The sequence below is a fragment of the Gossypium arboreum genome, chromosome 5, assembly GCF_025698485.1.
Source record: "Gossypium arboreum isolate Shixiya-1 chromosome 5, ASM2569848v2, whole genome shotgun sequence".
NCBI lineage: Eukaryota > Viridiplantae > Streptophyta > Magnoliopsida > Malvales > Malvaceae > Gossypium > Gossypium arboreum.
Genome location: NC_069074.1, coordinates 28,134,356 through 28,151,785, shown reverse-complemented (window position 1 = coordinate 28,151,785; position 17,430 = coordinate 28,134,356). Strand labels below are relative to the sequence as shown.

At 31.5% G+C, this 17,430-nt stretch overlaps 1 protein-coding gene across 2 annotated transcripts; it reads left to right on the top strand.

The window, feature by feature from the left end:
- Positions 1-12,865: 12,865 nt before the first annotated feature.
- Positions 12,866-15,723, top strand: LOC108450194 (transcription factor IIIA). Of its 2 annotated transcripts, none has more exons than XM_017747707.2 (6): positions 12,866-13,130; positions 13,229-13,354; positions 14,105-14,393; positions 14,605-14,843; positions 14,990-15,133; positions 15,245-15,723. In XM_017747707.2, exons 1-6 carry the CDS (start codon positions 13,005-13,007, stop codon positions 15,398-15,400), a joined length of 1,080 nt encoding a protein of 359 aa, XP_017603196.1. In that variant the 5' UTR covers positions 12,866-13,004; the 3' UTR covers positions 15,401-15,723. The 2 variants fall into 2 exon arrangements, with proteins under 2 accessions (XP_017603196.1, XP_017603197.1); XM_017747708.2 differs by lacking the exon at positions 12,866-13,130 and adding an exon at positions 13,836-14,020 and having other exon boundaries at positions 13,262-13,367.
- The last annotated feature ends 1,707 nt before the right edge of the window (positions 15,724-17,430 follow it).

Sequence of the window (17,430 nt, the reverse complement as noted above, 5' to 3'; positions counted from 1 at the left end):
TTTTCTTCACCAAAGTGTTTTTCAATTAATTTCTTAAATAATTCTTTTCACAGTCCCTGTGGATATGATAACTCAACATTTACTTGTCACTTTATTACTTGTTGCGATTGTGTACACTTGCACATTTCCATTGTTCCAGTAACAACCCTAAATTCTTACGTCAACGTTCGAGCGTTGACCTGGGTTAGTGATGGATAAATTGATTTTGGGATTGGGTTTTGTTGGAATTAATTTGGGTAAATTTTGGACCTTTTTATAAAAAATTAAGGATGTTGGGAAGCTTATGTGAAGTAGGGGGAAGATGGATGGCTAATATGGTGATTTTACAATTTTTGAATAAAAATCTTCTCCCAATTAATGAGAAAAAATGGTTTGGCAGATTGAGGTATGGGATGAAGTGGATTTGTCCCTATTTTTCCTTATATTATAATCACCCTATTTTTTTTCTTTCTACATTTCTTCAATTCTTTTTTCTTTTCTCCATTTATTTTCCTTAGCAAGCTGTGCAGAAGGAGAAAGATTTGAGTGATTTCTAACCTTTTTTCATCCTCCAAATCTTAAAGAAGCTAAGGGTCTTAATCTAGCTTTTTTTTTTAAAAGTTCCATGGAAAAAAAATCTATGTTCTTCAAGGATGAAGGTGGAGGTTTTTGGGTGTTTTAGGAGGGTTTGAGTTTGAGGAAGTCTCTACCCATCTTTTCATATTTTATTTATTTATTTAAAGCATGTATTTTTGCATTCTATCGACTATTATTTTTTTGTGGGAAATCTTGTGTGTTACATAGTTATTAGTTAAAGAAGGTGGTGAATCTTCTAAAGCTAAGGGTAAAGGCAAAGTGGTGGAGAGCTAGGCAAGAAACTTTGTTGGTGTTCTTCCATCAAGGTGGTACCCTCTAACTCTCCTCTACTTCTTAATAAGTCATAAATATGATTCTTGTGTGATAATGCAGGCATGTTATATATCTTTGGGTGGAAATCATGTTTGGATGATTTAAAATGAAGCTAAAAACTTAGTTGTGAAATTCGCCATAAACAAATTATTACATGAACTGTAAGTTTGAAAATTTTCCATAAATTCTGTAAAAATAGTTAAAAAGTGATTTATACATTGTTGTATCCTTGAGTCAGTCTAGTTTTGTTTAGAACAAACGGAGATCGATTTCGATTTTTATTTTAAAAGATATGAATTTTTGAGTGTCGAAAGATCATAAAAATCTGGCAGCAGAATTCTTATAAAAAAAATTTATCATTGACTTTGAAAAAGTACCTAAAGTTTTACAAGATAAAATAGGAAGTGGGCCTTACATCTCTATACGCGTACAGAAGTCTAGTTTCTTTTAAAACAAACGGTGCTCGATTTAGAGTTATATATTAAGAGTTATTAATTTTTGAATGAGAAAAGGTCAGAATGTCAAGGTAGCATACTGTCACATCTCATTAGTTAATATTAGCTGGAAAAATTAGCAAGTTAAAACGAGTATGAGACTTGAATGTCATGGATGTATTTTTGTGATTATATTTTTTGATGCTTTGTTTGCGCCTAGCCTTCAGGCTGTAACCTAACTAGCGGCCATGAGCGGCGCTCGAGATAACCTTACGGACACCTGGAATTATTTAACTAGAGTCCATGAGTGGTGCGGGACTATTTGGATACCCGATTATTTGAGCAGTATGTGCAATCTAAGAAGTTTGACAAGTTTAATATGCAATTGATTTGGTTATGTAGATTTAATGATTCATGATTTAATTATTCGATACTCATGTAATGCTTCTACGTATACGTTTGATTTGCATACTTATATTTTATGAATTGCTTAAAGTATGGTAGATTTGTTGTGTACCACTAAGGCTATAAAGCTCAGCCTTCGAATTGTCTTCATGTTCAGATTTGTAAACTTTTGTTCATGTCCGAGGAGCATCATCAATGAGAGACTTCTAGCATCACATATTCAGAGTACAATACCTTATCTATTAGTGGGCATTGTATTCCTAAGGCCTTACTTGTATTTTTTTTTGTAGGTCTGCAACTCATTTATCATTGTTATTTTGACTATTTTGATATACGATGATATTAAAGCTCCACATATTTTGTATAACTACTTTTATTACTATTTTTAGTGTAACTATGTATGGTATTTTCTCTTATATAAAATGTATTTCAATGTTTTAAATTATTTGAAAATTTTGCTGGGTTGCTCCAGTAACCTGGTGTAGTACCTTAGTATTTGAGTACTCTATATTCAAGATTATGGTGTTACAGTTACCTTCATTAGGATACTAAATAACTTAAATGTGCCTCACTAACTGCTACACTTACATTAGCAGTGACACAAAAACAAGAGTGGCGGTCTTATTAGCGGAAAGTTTGTCTATTAAGGTTCTTGCCACAACCAAGAACTCTTCATCCCACGAAGTGCAATTCCGCAGTATTGATGAAGTTCTACAAGATACTTTTCCATGAAGTTACTATCCTTACCCTATCTAAGTCTCACGACTTAGGTAGTCTTCGCCAGCGTAGTTTTTCAGACCGAACTAGCTTGCCAAAAGAGGGTGTGACATCTAATAGGATAAATTTTCACTATATAGTCTTGGCAAAACAACAATCTTGTAATACAGACAGAATTGTTTCTTCAAAGCAACCACAAAAAATACATGATGGATCATTGATCACGCCCCTGTTGCATCTCACATGATTACTCAATATGTTCTCACACATTAAATCTTTATAAAAGGTGCTTCACATGATTGGTCAATACGTTCTCATAAAAGGTGCTTCACACGTTGTGCTCCTAGTTACAACTTACCATCAATTTATAAGCATTTTCCACAGAGAACTTGCCTGAAGTTATCAACTTCCACATACATACATCAGACCCTATCTCTTCATTGGGAGTAGGCATAACTACTAATTTGTCAAGAATTCCTTGGCCAAGTCTAGGAGTAAAAAAATTCCAATTCCATTCATTGCTCTCATTTACCATATCAGCTACCTTTATATCATCTAAACCATTGTATTCAAATGTGATGTGCTTTCAATGGACACAGATTCGGGATCTATTCGTCAGCCTAAAAATGGGCAGACTTGCTATCACCCAAAAGCTAGTTCAAACATTCTTGAAAATCACCTTGTAACTTTGATAGGGTGTGTCATAGATAAGAGTATTGTGCTATTTGAATACTCACTAGTCATTTATCACTAACATTGTATTTGGCCTTCAGTACTCGCACCTAGTATGCTTGAGGTTTAGTGACAATGTTGAATCCTAATGTATAAAAGCAACTTATTCTAGATCAATAGTCATTGGATACCAAATCCTCCATGTTTGTTAGGATGACACTGTATTTTCCAACTAATCAATGCTATAGTTCTTTCCCTATTTGTGGCTCCTCATATAAATTCACGTGCTAGTTTTTCAATCTCAAGACAGGTTCTAATATATAACAAGAAGTTTACATGAAATAGTTTAGGATGATAACAAAATTGATATCGCTAATGTAACTCTGCCAGCTATAGATAACAGTCTTGCATTATACCTTTTAAGTTACTGTCACATTTTATCAGCAATAAATTGGTAGGTGTTTCTAGTGACCTTTTTTTGTAGCTATGATATTCCCAAATAGGTTCCCAAGTCATCCATTTGTTGAAAACCTAGTACTTATATCTTATTTACTCATATTAGTAGAAACAAATTCTTAGTCTTTTTGAGCATTCACCTTGTGTCTAAAGAATAAGCAAAACTGGTAGAAAATTGTCTTGATCACTTATATGCCATAAATTGATACATCAAATTAAGTTATTTTCTACACTTAACGGGTTTGAATTTAAGTATTTTATGGCTTTATTAGTACTTTTTAGTAACTATTAGATTTTTTTGAATTTAGTTTTTATGCATTTTGAGTAATTTTTAAGACCAAAATGGTAAAATCATGCCTTTAGAAATTGAATTGTTAACTTGAGTTGATACAGGAAGTGATGAAGGCCAAAACTTGAAGAAATGTTTCCCTTGTGGTCAAGGTCATGACATCAGATCCTTGGTGTCGTGACACTGAAGCCTTTCATCACTACGAGGACTTAAACTTCAACAAAATCACATTACAGGTAAGCTATTATGATGTAGAGACATCAACGGAGTGATGTCGGGACATCAACCTTTAGGATTGAGACATTGAGCCTTTAAGGTCATAATATTATGGGCAATCACCAGATTTGAGGAGTCCAAGTCATCCAAAGTTGCAAGTCGCAATATTGGAGATCATGGTCACAACATTGAAGCTATCAAACATCCTTAGGAGTAGATTGTTGAGGATGTTACGACATCGAAACATGCTAAAATAAAGTCTGTAAGGGCAGTTCTCAATCAATTCAACATAAGTTAGCAGTTAAGTAGGGGCATTTTTGTCCATTTTAGGTCAACATATGTTAGACTATTTAAGCTACTTTAAGAAATGTTTTAAAGAAAGCTTTTTCATTAGAGTAATTTTTAGGGTTTACTTACTACTTATTTTATATATAATTTTTCTACACTTTTCTTTTGGCATTCAAAGGTACAAGGACCTTTTATATCCTTTGATTTTTGCACCAAATTTCAATAGACTTTTTATTTATTTCTCAATCCAAACTTGCAATTGAATAATTGGGGTTGTAGATTTCATGTTTACGCTTTATTTCAACGATCAAATTGAGGACTTCATCACGATTTTTAAACATTTCTAAACTCTATTATGTTTATGTGATTTAAGTATTTAAATTAATATGAAATTGAATGGGTTTTATTTGTTGAATATGGGTATGAACTAATTTTCTATTATAATCATTAATTGAAATGTTAATTAATTAATCTAAGGTTTAGTGACTAAATTGAAATGATTTGGGCTAAATTGAATAAACGTAAAAACTTAGAATTTACGACTCTAGGTGAATAATTAGATAAGTGAGACCAAAAGGAGACCTCATCGAGTATATATTCAATTGTTCCTATTTAGTCTAGGTGATATCGAGAGATTAATTAGTAATCGAAAGGTAAAATTAAACCGATTAGAAATTTTATCAACTTAGCTCCCTAATCTGAGAATTGGTTATTAACATAGGGATTAATCAATTATTACATTATTCTCTGATTATTTCAATTATAATTTTGGTACATTTAAATTTCAGTCATTTATTTAATACATTAATTTAATTCGACAATTTCATGGTTTGCAGTACTATGCTTTTTAGATATTAGATAGCTAGATGTTTTAGTTGCATGCTTTATTTTTGTTAATTTATCATATCACCCAATCTCTTTTGGGTTCAATCTTTGGAATACTTAGTGTTCCATTGAAACACATAAACCTTATAATTAAACATGTGACACTTGCAAAATACCACATTTTATCTTATTTGTTTACAATTTTCTTTGCTCGGTGTATGTATGCCGAAACACAATCAATCACCTCAGCTTGGTCAGGATACGTTTTAATGGAAAGGACTAAATCATTTACAAAGAACAAATATGAGATATTAGATCCCTCTTTCCCAAGCTTAATAAGTCTCCAGTTCTTTCTTCAAATTATATTGACAATCAAATGTCTAAGCTACTCCATGCCAATGACAAATAAATAAGGAGATGAAGGATCTCTTTGTAGAATACCCTCGGTCAAAAAAAAATTATTTGTAAGTTTTCTATTCTACAAGGTTTTCATGGAAGATGATATGTAGTTCATAATTAACATCACGAGTCTCGAGGGCTGAAACACCCCTTACCTGTCTCTATCGTCGAAATCGGATTACGGGATGCTACAGTAAATAACAGAGCATGAACATGCTATTTCAATTCAAAACTTATTTAAATCAATCAATAATTATCAATCATTCAATTAAAAATGTTATTCATGCAAGAACGAGCTTAAATTGAGCTTACAAAAACTCTAAAAAAATTCAGAACTAAGCAGAGACTAATTTGAAACTTAACATAAAAATGAGGTAAAAACATAAAATAGGGGTCACACGATTGTGTGACAGACTGAGGCCGTGTGGGGTTGAAACACACAGTCATGTAATCTAACCATGTGTAAGATTGATGCCATGTATAAAAGGGTCACACAGCCGTGTTGCCAAGCCGTGTAACAAATTGTGGCCACGTGAACCTAATTATAAAAGTTTACAAACATTCACACGACTGTATAGCTGGGCCGTGTAAGAGATTGAGGCTGTGTCAACATTTGTGCGCCTAAATTACTAGTGGCACACTGTCGTGTCAACCAACTGTATGAGACACATGGCCATGTGGCAAATCATATGTGTAGGAAAATGCACCTAATGTACAATTTGGCTCAACCTTACATAAAGACCTATAATGCATTCCTTTACTAACATTAACACTTGCTAAAATATGCACATTTCATGCCCAAAATATAACTTATGAAGCATTCCTAAATGTTTAACCAATATGCCACAACCGACACCACAATCAACTAAAATACTTCAATCCATTCACTTATAATTTATGCATTCATCCAACTACCACATTCTAAATCACTTAACACACAATCGAGCTAGTCATACATATATTCACGAGCATAAGTATAGTTTAACTTACCAAAACAATCCTATAAACTTGCTTTAATACAATACCTAAATAAATAGACCAGAATGGGAAAGTTCATAAAATTTGAACACCAAGCGCGCACACTCGCACACACACATACACATTACATCTATTACATACCAATTATAATCGAACCAAGATGAACCAAAGATTACCAATAGTGACGCTGGATAGTGTGAGCACTAAAAGTGATCCGATAGTTAAGCTTCACAAAGATACAACTACAAAAGACAAGAAAATAAAATGGTGTAAGCATTGACATGCTTAGCAAGTTCATAGGTACATAAACAATAGTCTTACCTTAGATTCACATTTAAGTAAATAGAATTAACTAGTTTAAGTCACTTTCCTGTGAAAACATTTTACAACAATAAGGTGAGTGTATCACGAATCAAATCATATAATCTTCCCAAATCCATTCAATACGATATATAACAGAATCATTCAATCAAACTGTATAACCTATGAATCAGGTTAATCAATTGATCAACTCCATTCTTAAACACATTCTTTTCAACTCATTACATACATAATCAAATATCTTTTTCTTTTAAACATATAACACTATCACCACATGTCACAAGTACAAAGCGAGCGTATCATACATGTAAACTATAAATTTTCCAATAAGTTTAATATCGTTTCCAGATAACTTTTAAACACGCACACTTATCATTCATTTAATTTCATCGGCTAACATTTCAATAGCCATACAAATATATCATTTCCAAGCAACTCATGAAATCAAAATAATTTGGATACTCGATTATCCACCTAAAATACGCCAGAATGCTCAAACGATCTAAACCAACAAAAAACACGTCTTAGCACTGAGTGCCAAGCCCAAAGGTTAACATCTTTCCAGAAACACACCTGGGCACTAAATGTCAAGCTCGAAATCTACACATCCTCCCTAGTAACATGCCTGAATCATTGTAAATACAACTTGGTAATCTGCAAAACATGTTGGATACTGACACATTTAGCTAACATATAAACATATCATTTGTTATCATCTTATCTCATATCAAACCCGTACAATGCGCGATATACCCTTATTGGCATGCCAATTCATAAGCTGTAAAAGTAACATATTTTAATCCTATGCTTAATGCGTTTTTGAAAGATTAATTATGTAAATTAGTGAATTTAATGCTCCTAATCCTTTAAATTCATGTTTCTATACTTAGGAGAGCATTTAGGAGTGAAAGGAGCGAAAAATAACCCAAAATTAGACAAATAGAGTTGTTTCAGGATCTACAAGGGCTGACCACACGCTCGTATGAGACGTACGAGCTGGCCACATGCCCATGTGCCAGCCTGTGTCGATATCGCACCTTGCTTCCTAGATACGAGGAAAAACTCAATTTTTAGGCTTTCTGAGCATTCTAAAGTCTATAAATACCAATTAGAAGAAGAACTAAAGAGGCACTGAGAGAAGATCGAAAAAAACACTCGAAGAACGCCATTGAAATCAACTCGGAAGTAGATCTCCCTCAAGATCGAAGATCTTTTTTTAATTCTTTTCGAAGTTTTATTGAGTTTCTTTATGTCTTGTGATTATCCTAACTTTAAGATGTTTCTATTTAGGATTATGAACTAAATTCCCTAGATACTTAGGGAAGATGAAACCTATGATGAATCTTATTATTTGATTTCTGATTTACATGATAAATACTTGATTCTTGTTCTCAATTATGTATGCTTATTTCTTGTTTTAATATTTTTGGAATACTAATTCATGTTTAATGTGCTTATTTTAGTGGAGCAAAAGTCCCTGTTTAAGAGTAGATCTAACATAATTGAGTGGAGTTGCATTCAACCCTAGAAATAGGACGACATAAATCTACCGGAATAGAGTCAAATTTAATAGGGGAATCCATAGATCGAGTTTGTGTGACAATAAGGGTTTTAATTAGAAAGAGATTTCAATTAATCAACCTAGAGTCAGTTGTTTTTACTTTCGAAATAGATATTAACATAATTTAGGGGTTTCTACAGATCAAGCTAGAAGTGAATAAATCGTTTAATTCAGATTCAGAATAATAGGTGAAGTCTAGGTGGATTCTTTCCTAGGTATTGTCTTTCTCATTGGTTATCTTATGTTATTTTCCTATTTCATTCTCTATTGCGTTCTTAGTTAATTTAGATTAGTAAATTTAGATTAAAAAAAAACTCTAATTTATCGGCTAAATAATAGAAAAACAGTAATTACTAGTACTTTTAGTCATCGTGGATACGATATTCCCTACTCACCATAGCTATACAATTGTTCAATAGGTGCGCTTACCTTTGTCGTAATTATAGTTAGTTTAGTGACCATCATCAATCATATCCTAATTGTTTACTATGTTCAAACGGGCATTTAAACAAGATTCGTAATATTATAATTAGGGACACTTCCATGTTCTCAGTACACATGTTGTAAACAAGTCACATTTATTCCTAATCCATATGAATCATGTTTCACCAGTATTTAACATTTCTCAATTAAATCCTTACTCACCTTAACATTAGTTTATAACATTTCAATTCCAATTCATAATATTAAGAACATATATATTCGAAATTCAACAACAACAATATATATACATTTCAATACACTATGTACTTACCTAATGTATTCGGATAACAAGTTGATTTGTAGTGACTATTCTATAATTTTTCCTTTTCCCAATTTTTTCTCCGTACGATTCACTCCTTGATCTATATAATAATTCATTTCATATTATCAGCTTTTATCACTTTAAACATCCAAATTCATGAATATAATATCTTTTATTCATTTTGCACAATTTCCTAAAGTTTTACATTTTATTCAATTTACTCCTAAAACCGAAACTATTATATCTTTCAAATTCAAGATTTGATTTTTAATCCAATTAAAATTTCATCATTGTACAGCCCTCTAAAAACATAAATTTCATGAACATTTTTACATTATTACAATTTAGTCTTTATACACAAAACTAACAAAATTTACTTAACAAATTAGTCTCTATTCCTAATTAAGCTCACAAACATACCCTTAAACATCAAAACCTTCAATTTTTATCGATGAAAACGTTTTAAAACTTTAACAGTTTTGAAAGCAAAAGTATGGGTTAATTAGATTAAACTAAAACGATCTCAAAAACATAAAATTTATGAAAAATGGACTTACAGAGGACTAACATGCAAAGCCACAAGCTTGGACGGATCTTTAAACTTCAAAAATGGTGGTTTTGTGTTTTTGTTTCGGTGAGAAGACTCAAAATGAAGATGATGACTTCATTTTTATGCATTAACCTTTATTTTATTAACTTTAATATTAAAATTTAAATAAAATTTTAGTTATAAAGTTCAACTAAAGCATATAACAACCGACCACTATCAAATAAAAGGGTAATTTTGCTACATAAAACCCTTAACATTAATTAATTTAGCCTTTTAACACAAAAAAATAAATATCGATTAACTTTTATAATCTTTATAATTTAGTTCTTTTTCCTTAATTAACTATCAAATCATCAAAATTTTTGGACCAAACTTCAATCCACCTATATAACAGCTCATTAAATATTTAATAAAAATATTTAGGGCCTTAGTTTTCAGAAACAATGTCCCGATATCTCATTTTTCAAAATCACTTGACTTTTGATACACACCACTTGTACCTTGACTAACTAACCAGTTAATAAAATCTATTAAATCTTAATTCACTATTATACTATATTAAACTCATAAATATTAATTAAATATTTCTAGGGACTCTTTCGTCGAAATTGTGGTCCCAAAAACACTCTTTCCAACACTATTAAAAAATGAATTGTTACAAGTGTAACCCTACATCTTTGAATGCATCACTCATAAAGTCCTAACACATTCAATCATAATCCTTTTCCAAGTAAACTTTGATTTTCATCCAACCTTTTCTACCATATAAAGCTCAGAATCATTTCCAATGTAATAATTACATTATCACATATGCTTCGTCTGACTACAAAATTGACTTGGTTAGGAGCTACAATTAGTGGCAGAGCTAAGAGGTAACGGCCCCTAAAATGGAATATTTTTCATTTAAACCCTTTATAATTTATAAAATTTTAAATTAGTAATGGTAAAATTACACATTGCCCTTTAAAAGATAAAAAATTGATTTAGTCCTTTAAAAATTATAAAGATATAGACTATTAAAATAGTGAAATTACATTTTTACTATCACAAAAATATACAATTTAATTTGGCCCCTTCAAAATAATTTTCTGACTCTGCCACTGGCTACAATATTAGGTAAGATCAATTTTAACCTATTCACAATTTCCTTAGTCAAGATTTTCTATGGCACTGTGCATAAATTGGTGGGGCAAAATTTTAAAATAGACTTTGAATTAGCCTTATTGGGAATAAGAACAAATAGTGTCCGGTAAAAGAAAGGATTTAGTTTACCACCACTAAAAACTCCCGGTACCAAGCTGCAAACTGATTGCCCAACCACATCTCATTATTTCTGATAGAACTGAGCATGGAATCCATTTTCCACTAGGCTTTAAGAGGTCACATGTCAAAGAGAGCTTTTTTGATCCCTTCCATTGTCATATCAACATTTAAGGCCTAATACTAACCAGGGGTTAGATTCAGATACATAGTATGCAAAGGGAAAACTCCATAATAGTAGCTCATTGCTTTAACTTCCAACTTATTTCCGTCGAAGCACCATAATGTATTTTCCAAGAAAAGAGCTCTAATTTGGTCCTTCCGTCTTCTACAAAGAGCTTTACTATGGAAGAATCTAGTATTACAGCCATCTTTTCCATACCAGTCCATCCGAGATCTTTGTCACCACAATAACTCTCCTTGATCAAGAACAGTCTCCAACTCAATATTCAAGTCTCGATCCACCTTTTATAGCTTACAAGAGTGATGCCTCTTGAGTGCTGCTTATAGACTCTGAAGTTTCGCTGTCAACTTCTGTTTCTTGAACCGGATGCTCCCAAACACTTTTGAGTTCCACTGTCACAGCAGCTGCGAAGTTCTTTATCGTGTTTGACAAAGCTTTGTTATTGTCTCAATTTGCCTTAACTTGCTCATTAAAACCAATATGTGAAAGCCATCCGGAGAAGTAGTAAAATGGTTTAACTTTAGTGTCTCTGCTATGATTTAGAGTCTTCAGTAACAGAGGTCTATGATTTGGCTTTATTCTTGGCAGATGGTACATTATTAACATAGGCTCCAGTAGTTCCCAAGCCAAATTACGTTATACTTTGTCAAGACGTTCATAGGGGACCCTCCACTCCTTGTAAATTTGGGTCCTGTGAAACCAAGATCCTTCAGGTTATTATTAAACACAAAATTCTTAAAAGCTTGCAGCTCAACTTCCGGAACCACCCTGTGTCTCATTCTCGTGTAATAAAGCATTAAAATCTCCAAGTATGATCCATACTATCGTTGACTGATGAGCAGCACAACTTAATCTCTCCATAGTAGTCTTCGTCTCAAACCATTCGGGATACCATACATTGTTGTGAAAAAGAATCTCAATTTATCTAAAGCATATAGGCAAATTTAAAAATGGATTTAGAGTATTGAAGAAATTCATAATACTTATACTATAATATACTTTATATAAACCACATGATTCTCAATCTAGTGTACATTTTGAATTAAATTTTTTATTCTTAAGTATTTTATAAAATTTGTAATTTGAATTACTTTTGTACATTTTTTTGTGTTTTTAAACTTTTCTATTTTTTCCTTAATTTTTTTTTGTTTTAATAAAATGTTTATACTAAATATTTTGAATCTTGAATTTTTTACTTTTTAAACATTACATAGCTTTAATCTTAGTTCACCAATCTATTTTCATTTTTCAGGAGTTTTCTATTTATAAAACTATTTATACTTCTTTTCCGAAAAACCATCCATACTTTTGAATCTTAATTAGCATATTATTTTATTCTATTATTTACATTTTTTTATTTTTCATTATATTTATTTTATTAATCCATTTTATTTAGTACACGTGAATATCATGTTAATAAAAATAACTATAAATGAATATTTTATTTTATATTTTATATTTTACATTTAAATTGTAGTACAAAATTTAGTATTAATGCAATTTTATTGAACAATTACAAATATTGTTAAATTTTATAAGATTAATCCGCACGGAAATATTACTAATTTCAAAAATTATGGTTCAAATATTAAATTATATATTAAGTACTTTTAATTAAAAACAAAAGCATTTAGAAATTCATTATTTTCAACAAAATTGGATGGGCCAATCCCGTCTATTAAAATATTACCTTCCAAGGCAAATACTTGGGTAATTAGGGTATATATGAATATCTTGTGTCTCCAGCGTAGGGTTTCCAGAGCGGCTCGCCTGTTTGCTGTCCTTAACAACCAGTCTCCGCGAAAATCCATTAAAAATGGAAGAAGAAAAAAAAGTAGGAGGAGCCATCTTCAAAGACATAAGGCGTTATTACTGCGAATTTTGTGGAATCTGCAGATCTAAGAAGTCTCTCATCAACTCCCACATTCTCACTCATCATACGGTACCTGCCAATGGCTTCTTCTTTCTTTTCCCTTTTCAATTCAAATTGGCTTTAAGTCTGAAGATTTATTTTTGTTTTGAACTGTGGGTTTGGTTCAGGACGAAGTAAACAAAAGGGGAAAGGAAGAAGAGGGAGCTTCATCTTCAAATACATGTGAAGAGTGCGGTGCTTCTTTTAAGAAGCCTGCTTATTTGAAGCAACACTTGCAAAGCCACTCGCTTGAGGTCTTTTTAACTTGTAATTAGTTTCACGGTCAAATTTTTTTTTTTAAATAATCCTTTTGATTGCCCAATAACTAATACCTTGTTAACTTAATCTTAGTTGATACTTTGCTATCTGCCATATTTAGATATATGGGAGAATGATAGTTTTTGAAGATTTGGCTTACTCATAAACCAACTTCACGGTTAAACATGATTTTGGTATTTGTTTTATTTGCCTTAATTTTATAGCAATTTTAAACAATCATATGATAAGTGACTAAACAACCTATCTGTGTATCCTGATGTCTTGTATCTTACTACCACCTCTCTTACCTGTTTGAGTGTATCCATTTTTGATATAGATAAGCTCAATTGTTTTAAGTTTATTTATATTTTTGGAGGATCATACTTTCAGCTATGCAAGACAAGGTTGCAATAGTGAAAATGAAGAGCCTGTGTAACGTAGATTACCACTTATGATTTATGACATACTTTTTTGCAGGAGTCACTTCATTTTATAATGTAACCAATGGATGTTATAGCGTGAAGCATTGGATCCCACAAAAAGAACTCCAAAATGCGAGAGGCTACATTGTTGTAACTTGAATGGACCAGTATCAGGTTGGGAGACCTCCTGAGAAGCTCCATCAAGTGAGCCTCAATCACGCGGTGTGGTATACTTTTGAGGTTTGAAGACTTGTTAATGTGCATGCATGCATCAGTATTGGTTGTTATGCACTTGTAATTCTAATAATCTTTCTTTTGTTACAGAGGCCATTTGTTTGTTCGGTTGAAGATTGTCATGCTAGCTACAGGAGGAAAGACCACTTGAATCGCCACCTTCTTCAGCACCAAGGAAAACTCTTTAAGTGTCTGATTGAGAATTGCAATAGAGAATTTGCATTTCAAGGCAATATGAAAAGGCATATAAAAGAGTTTCATGATGAAGAGTCATCTGACTTGGATGCTGGAAGTCAGAAGCAATATGTCTGCCAAGAAGTAGGATGTGGAAAGGTGTTCGAATTTGCGTCAAAGCTTAAAAAGCATGAGGATTCTCATGGCAAGTTTCTTTTCGTTTACAGTTTTCAAAATAGCAGCAAAGTGTCTTATTCCATGTTTCTAAAACTGAGTGGCATTCATAATATAATATCTTAATTCATTTTAATCTTATATTCCTTATATTTAAAAAAGAAAAAGAAAACAGGCTTGCGCTCTTTGATTAAATTGTAGTAGTCAAACATGTTATCTGATGAATGCCTTAATTGTTACAGTTAAGCTGGATTCAGTGGAAGCCTTCTGTTCTGAACCAGGTTGCATGAAGTATTTTACTGACGAGCAATGCCTTAAGGCTCATGTGCAATCGAGCCATGCATATATTAACTGTCAAATATGTGGAGCAAAGCAGCTGAAAAAGAACATCAAGAGGCACCTCCGATCACATGAACCAGGAGGGGTTGAATCAGAGAGAATTAAGTGTGATTTTGAGGGTTGTCTTCATACATTTTCAACTGTAAGATATTATGAACCTTGGATTAATTTACACATAAGAAGTTGAATGTGAAATTTTTGGACTAATCGAGTATTCATACTACAATCATTTTTTGATCAATTACATTTTTCTTTTTCACTGACATGTTGAAATATTCTTTTTTACAGAAATCAAATCTTCGCCAGCATATCAAGGCTGTGCATGAAGAACTCAAGCCTTTTGCATGTAGTTTCTTTGGTTGTGGTATGAGATTTTCATACAAGCATGTTAGAGACAACCATGAGAAATCAGGGTGCCACGTTTATACTCCTGTAAGTTATTTGTTATCAATGGCTCAATTCTATTGTAGGTTTTTGTCTTGTGTTGTTGCTATTTTTCATGTTAGACAAAGTTTTATGGTTTTTGAACTGTTTCTTGTGCAGGGCAATTTCCTGGAGACTGATGAGCAGTTCTGCTCAAAGCCAAGGGGCGGGCGGAAGAGAACATGCCCCACTGTGGAAATGCTTGTTCGAAAAAGAGTAACTCCACCACAAATGGATGCAATGATGGATCTGGGGCCATCTCCTGCTTGTTCGTAATATGGATACCATGAGTAACCTCTGAGTAGTTTGGTGCTGGAGTTGAACAACGTGCTGTGGAAACCATAGCTGTATTGAACTTTTCTAGTATCTGCAATCTCAACCTATCCTTGTAGCAGTAGGTGTAAGTATCCTTAATTTTTTATTAGTTGATGTAAGCCTTTTTTTTTTTTTTTTTTTTTTTGGAATTGCTACCTGCCGTTTTCTTCAATAGGAAAAGTTTGTAATGAATGGGCTGTATATTAATAATATAGTGGGTTCTATATTTATTCTTGTAAGATTATAGTTTGTTTCCAATGAAACAAAAGCAAACATTCATTACATATCCTAAGCAGAATGCTCGAAAGAAAGCTATAAAACAATGAATGGGGAACGGCAGGCAAGGAACATCAAAAGGACGCTACATGAAATGATTGCCTGAAACATAAGGAATGGCTCAAAAAGAAAAGGGGGCCTAGTTAGCATGTTTTGGATCAAATTAAACCGAATTTCATCAGGAGATGAGACTTGGTGGACCGGTCGTTTTATAATCCTTGGCAATTGGAATTCTTTTTCCTTCCAATTTTTAGCTCTTTTAATTTTTATCTTTTTTAGCTATTGAACTTGAATTGATTATCAAATATGTGCACCACATTATCAATTAATAAAATTTTAAAAATTAAAAAATATAACAAAATATTTTTATATTTTTAAAATAATTTTTGAATTTTTAAAATTTAAAAATTAATTAACTGTTGACATGGAATCTATATACGTTATTTTAATAAATGTTAACTTTTCTATTCATTTTGGATGATTTAACAAATAGTATAAGTTTTAATAGTTAAAAGAGGTGAAAAAATAAATAAAAAATTAATTCTTTTTATAAAATTAGAGGACAAAATAAATCATTATGCCTTTTCTTTGTATGTGAGTCATAAAATTCAAATAAAAGGTTGAATATATTGGATGCTAGATATCTTTACATCTCTTTTTTATGTTTTGTTTTCTCTACATTTAGTTTTCTTGTCTTAATTATAAGGCTTAATGGCAAATTTAGTCACTAACGTCTACATGTTTTTGTCAAAATGGCCCTAATTGTATTTTTGAGCTTTTTTTTTTGTTATCAACCTTTGTTTTATTTTTCAAACTGTTTTTAATGATTTGATAAAAGTATCGTTAAAAAAAATTAACAGGATGATGTAGAATATTTTTACTAAGATGTAATTTATTACTTAGGTAACCTAATAAGATAATTACATGTGAAAATTAATAAAATAAATAAAACATACATAAAATTAAAAAATAACTCTTAATTTAAAGAAAATAAACGTAATTATCTAAAAAAATTTCAAAATGAATGTATACGTTTGTTTCTTGAGAGATTTCAAAAGATACTTAATAAATCAAACCAAAAATATTGAATGTGTGCATTCATTTTGAAACTTTTTAGATAATTACGTTTATTTTCTTTAAATTAAGAGTTATTTTTTAACTTCATGAATTTTTATTTTATTATTTTCCACATGTAATTATTTTATTGGGTGTAACAAATTACATATCATTAAAATATACTACATATGAAATTCCACATTATCCCGTTAACTTTTTAATGATAATTTTTCAAATATATTAAAAAAGCAATTTGGAAAAAAAAGAATAAATGTTGATGGAAAAAAAAGACTCAAAAATACAATTAGGGCCATTTTGACAAATCGTGTAAACGTTAGTGGCCAAATTTGTCATTAAGCCTAATTATAATAAAGATAAACTATCTGAGTCGTCCTACTTTTAAGCCGTTTTCATTTTGGTCATTTAAAATGAAATTATTGTAATTTTGTCACTTAATTTTTAAGGTGCTTTCATTTTAGTAATCTAAATATTAAATCTTTAACGACGGTTAATTATATATGCCACAATTTTTTACACATTCATTTTGGGCACCCAACTTTTAGGTCGCGTTTATTTTGATCACCCAAATTCTAAATTGTTTTTATTTTGGTCACTTAAAAATAGTATAGGTTAAAGTAAAGAAATATTAAGGATTAAAA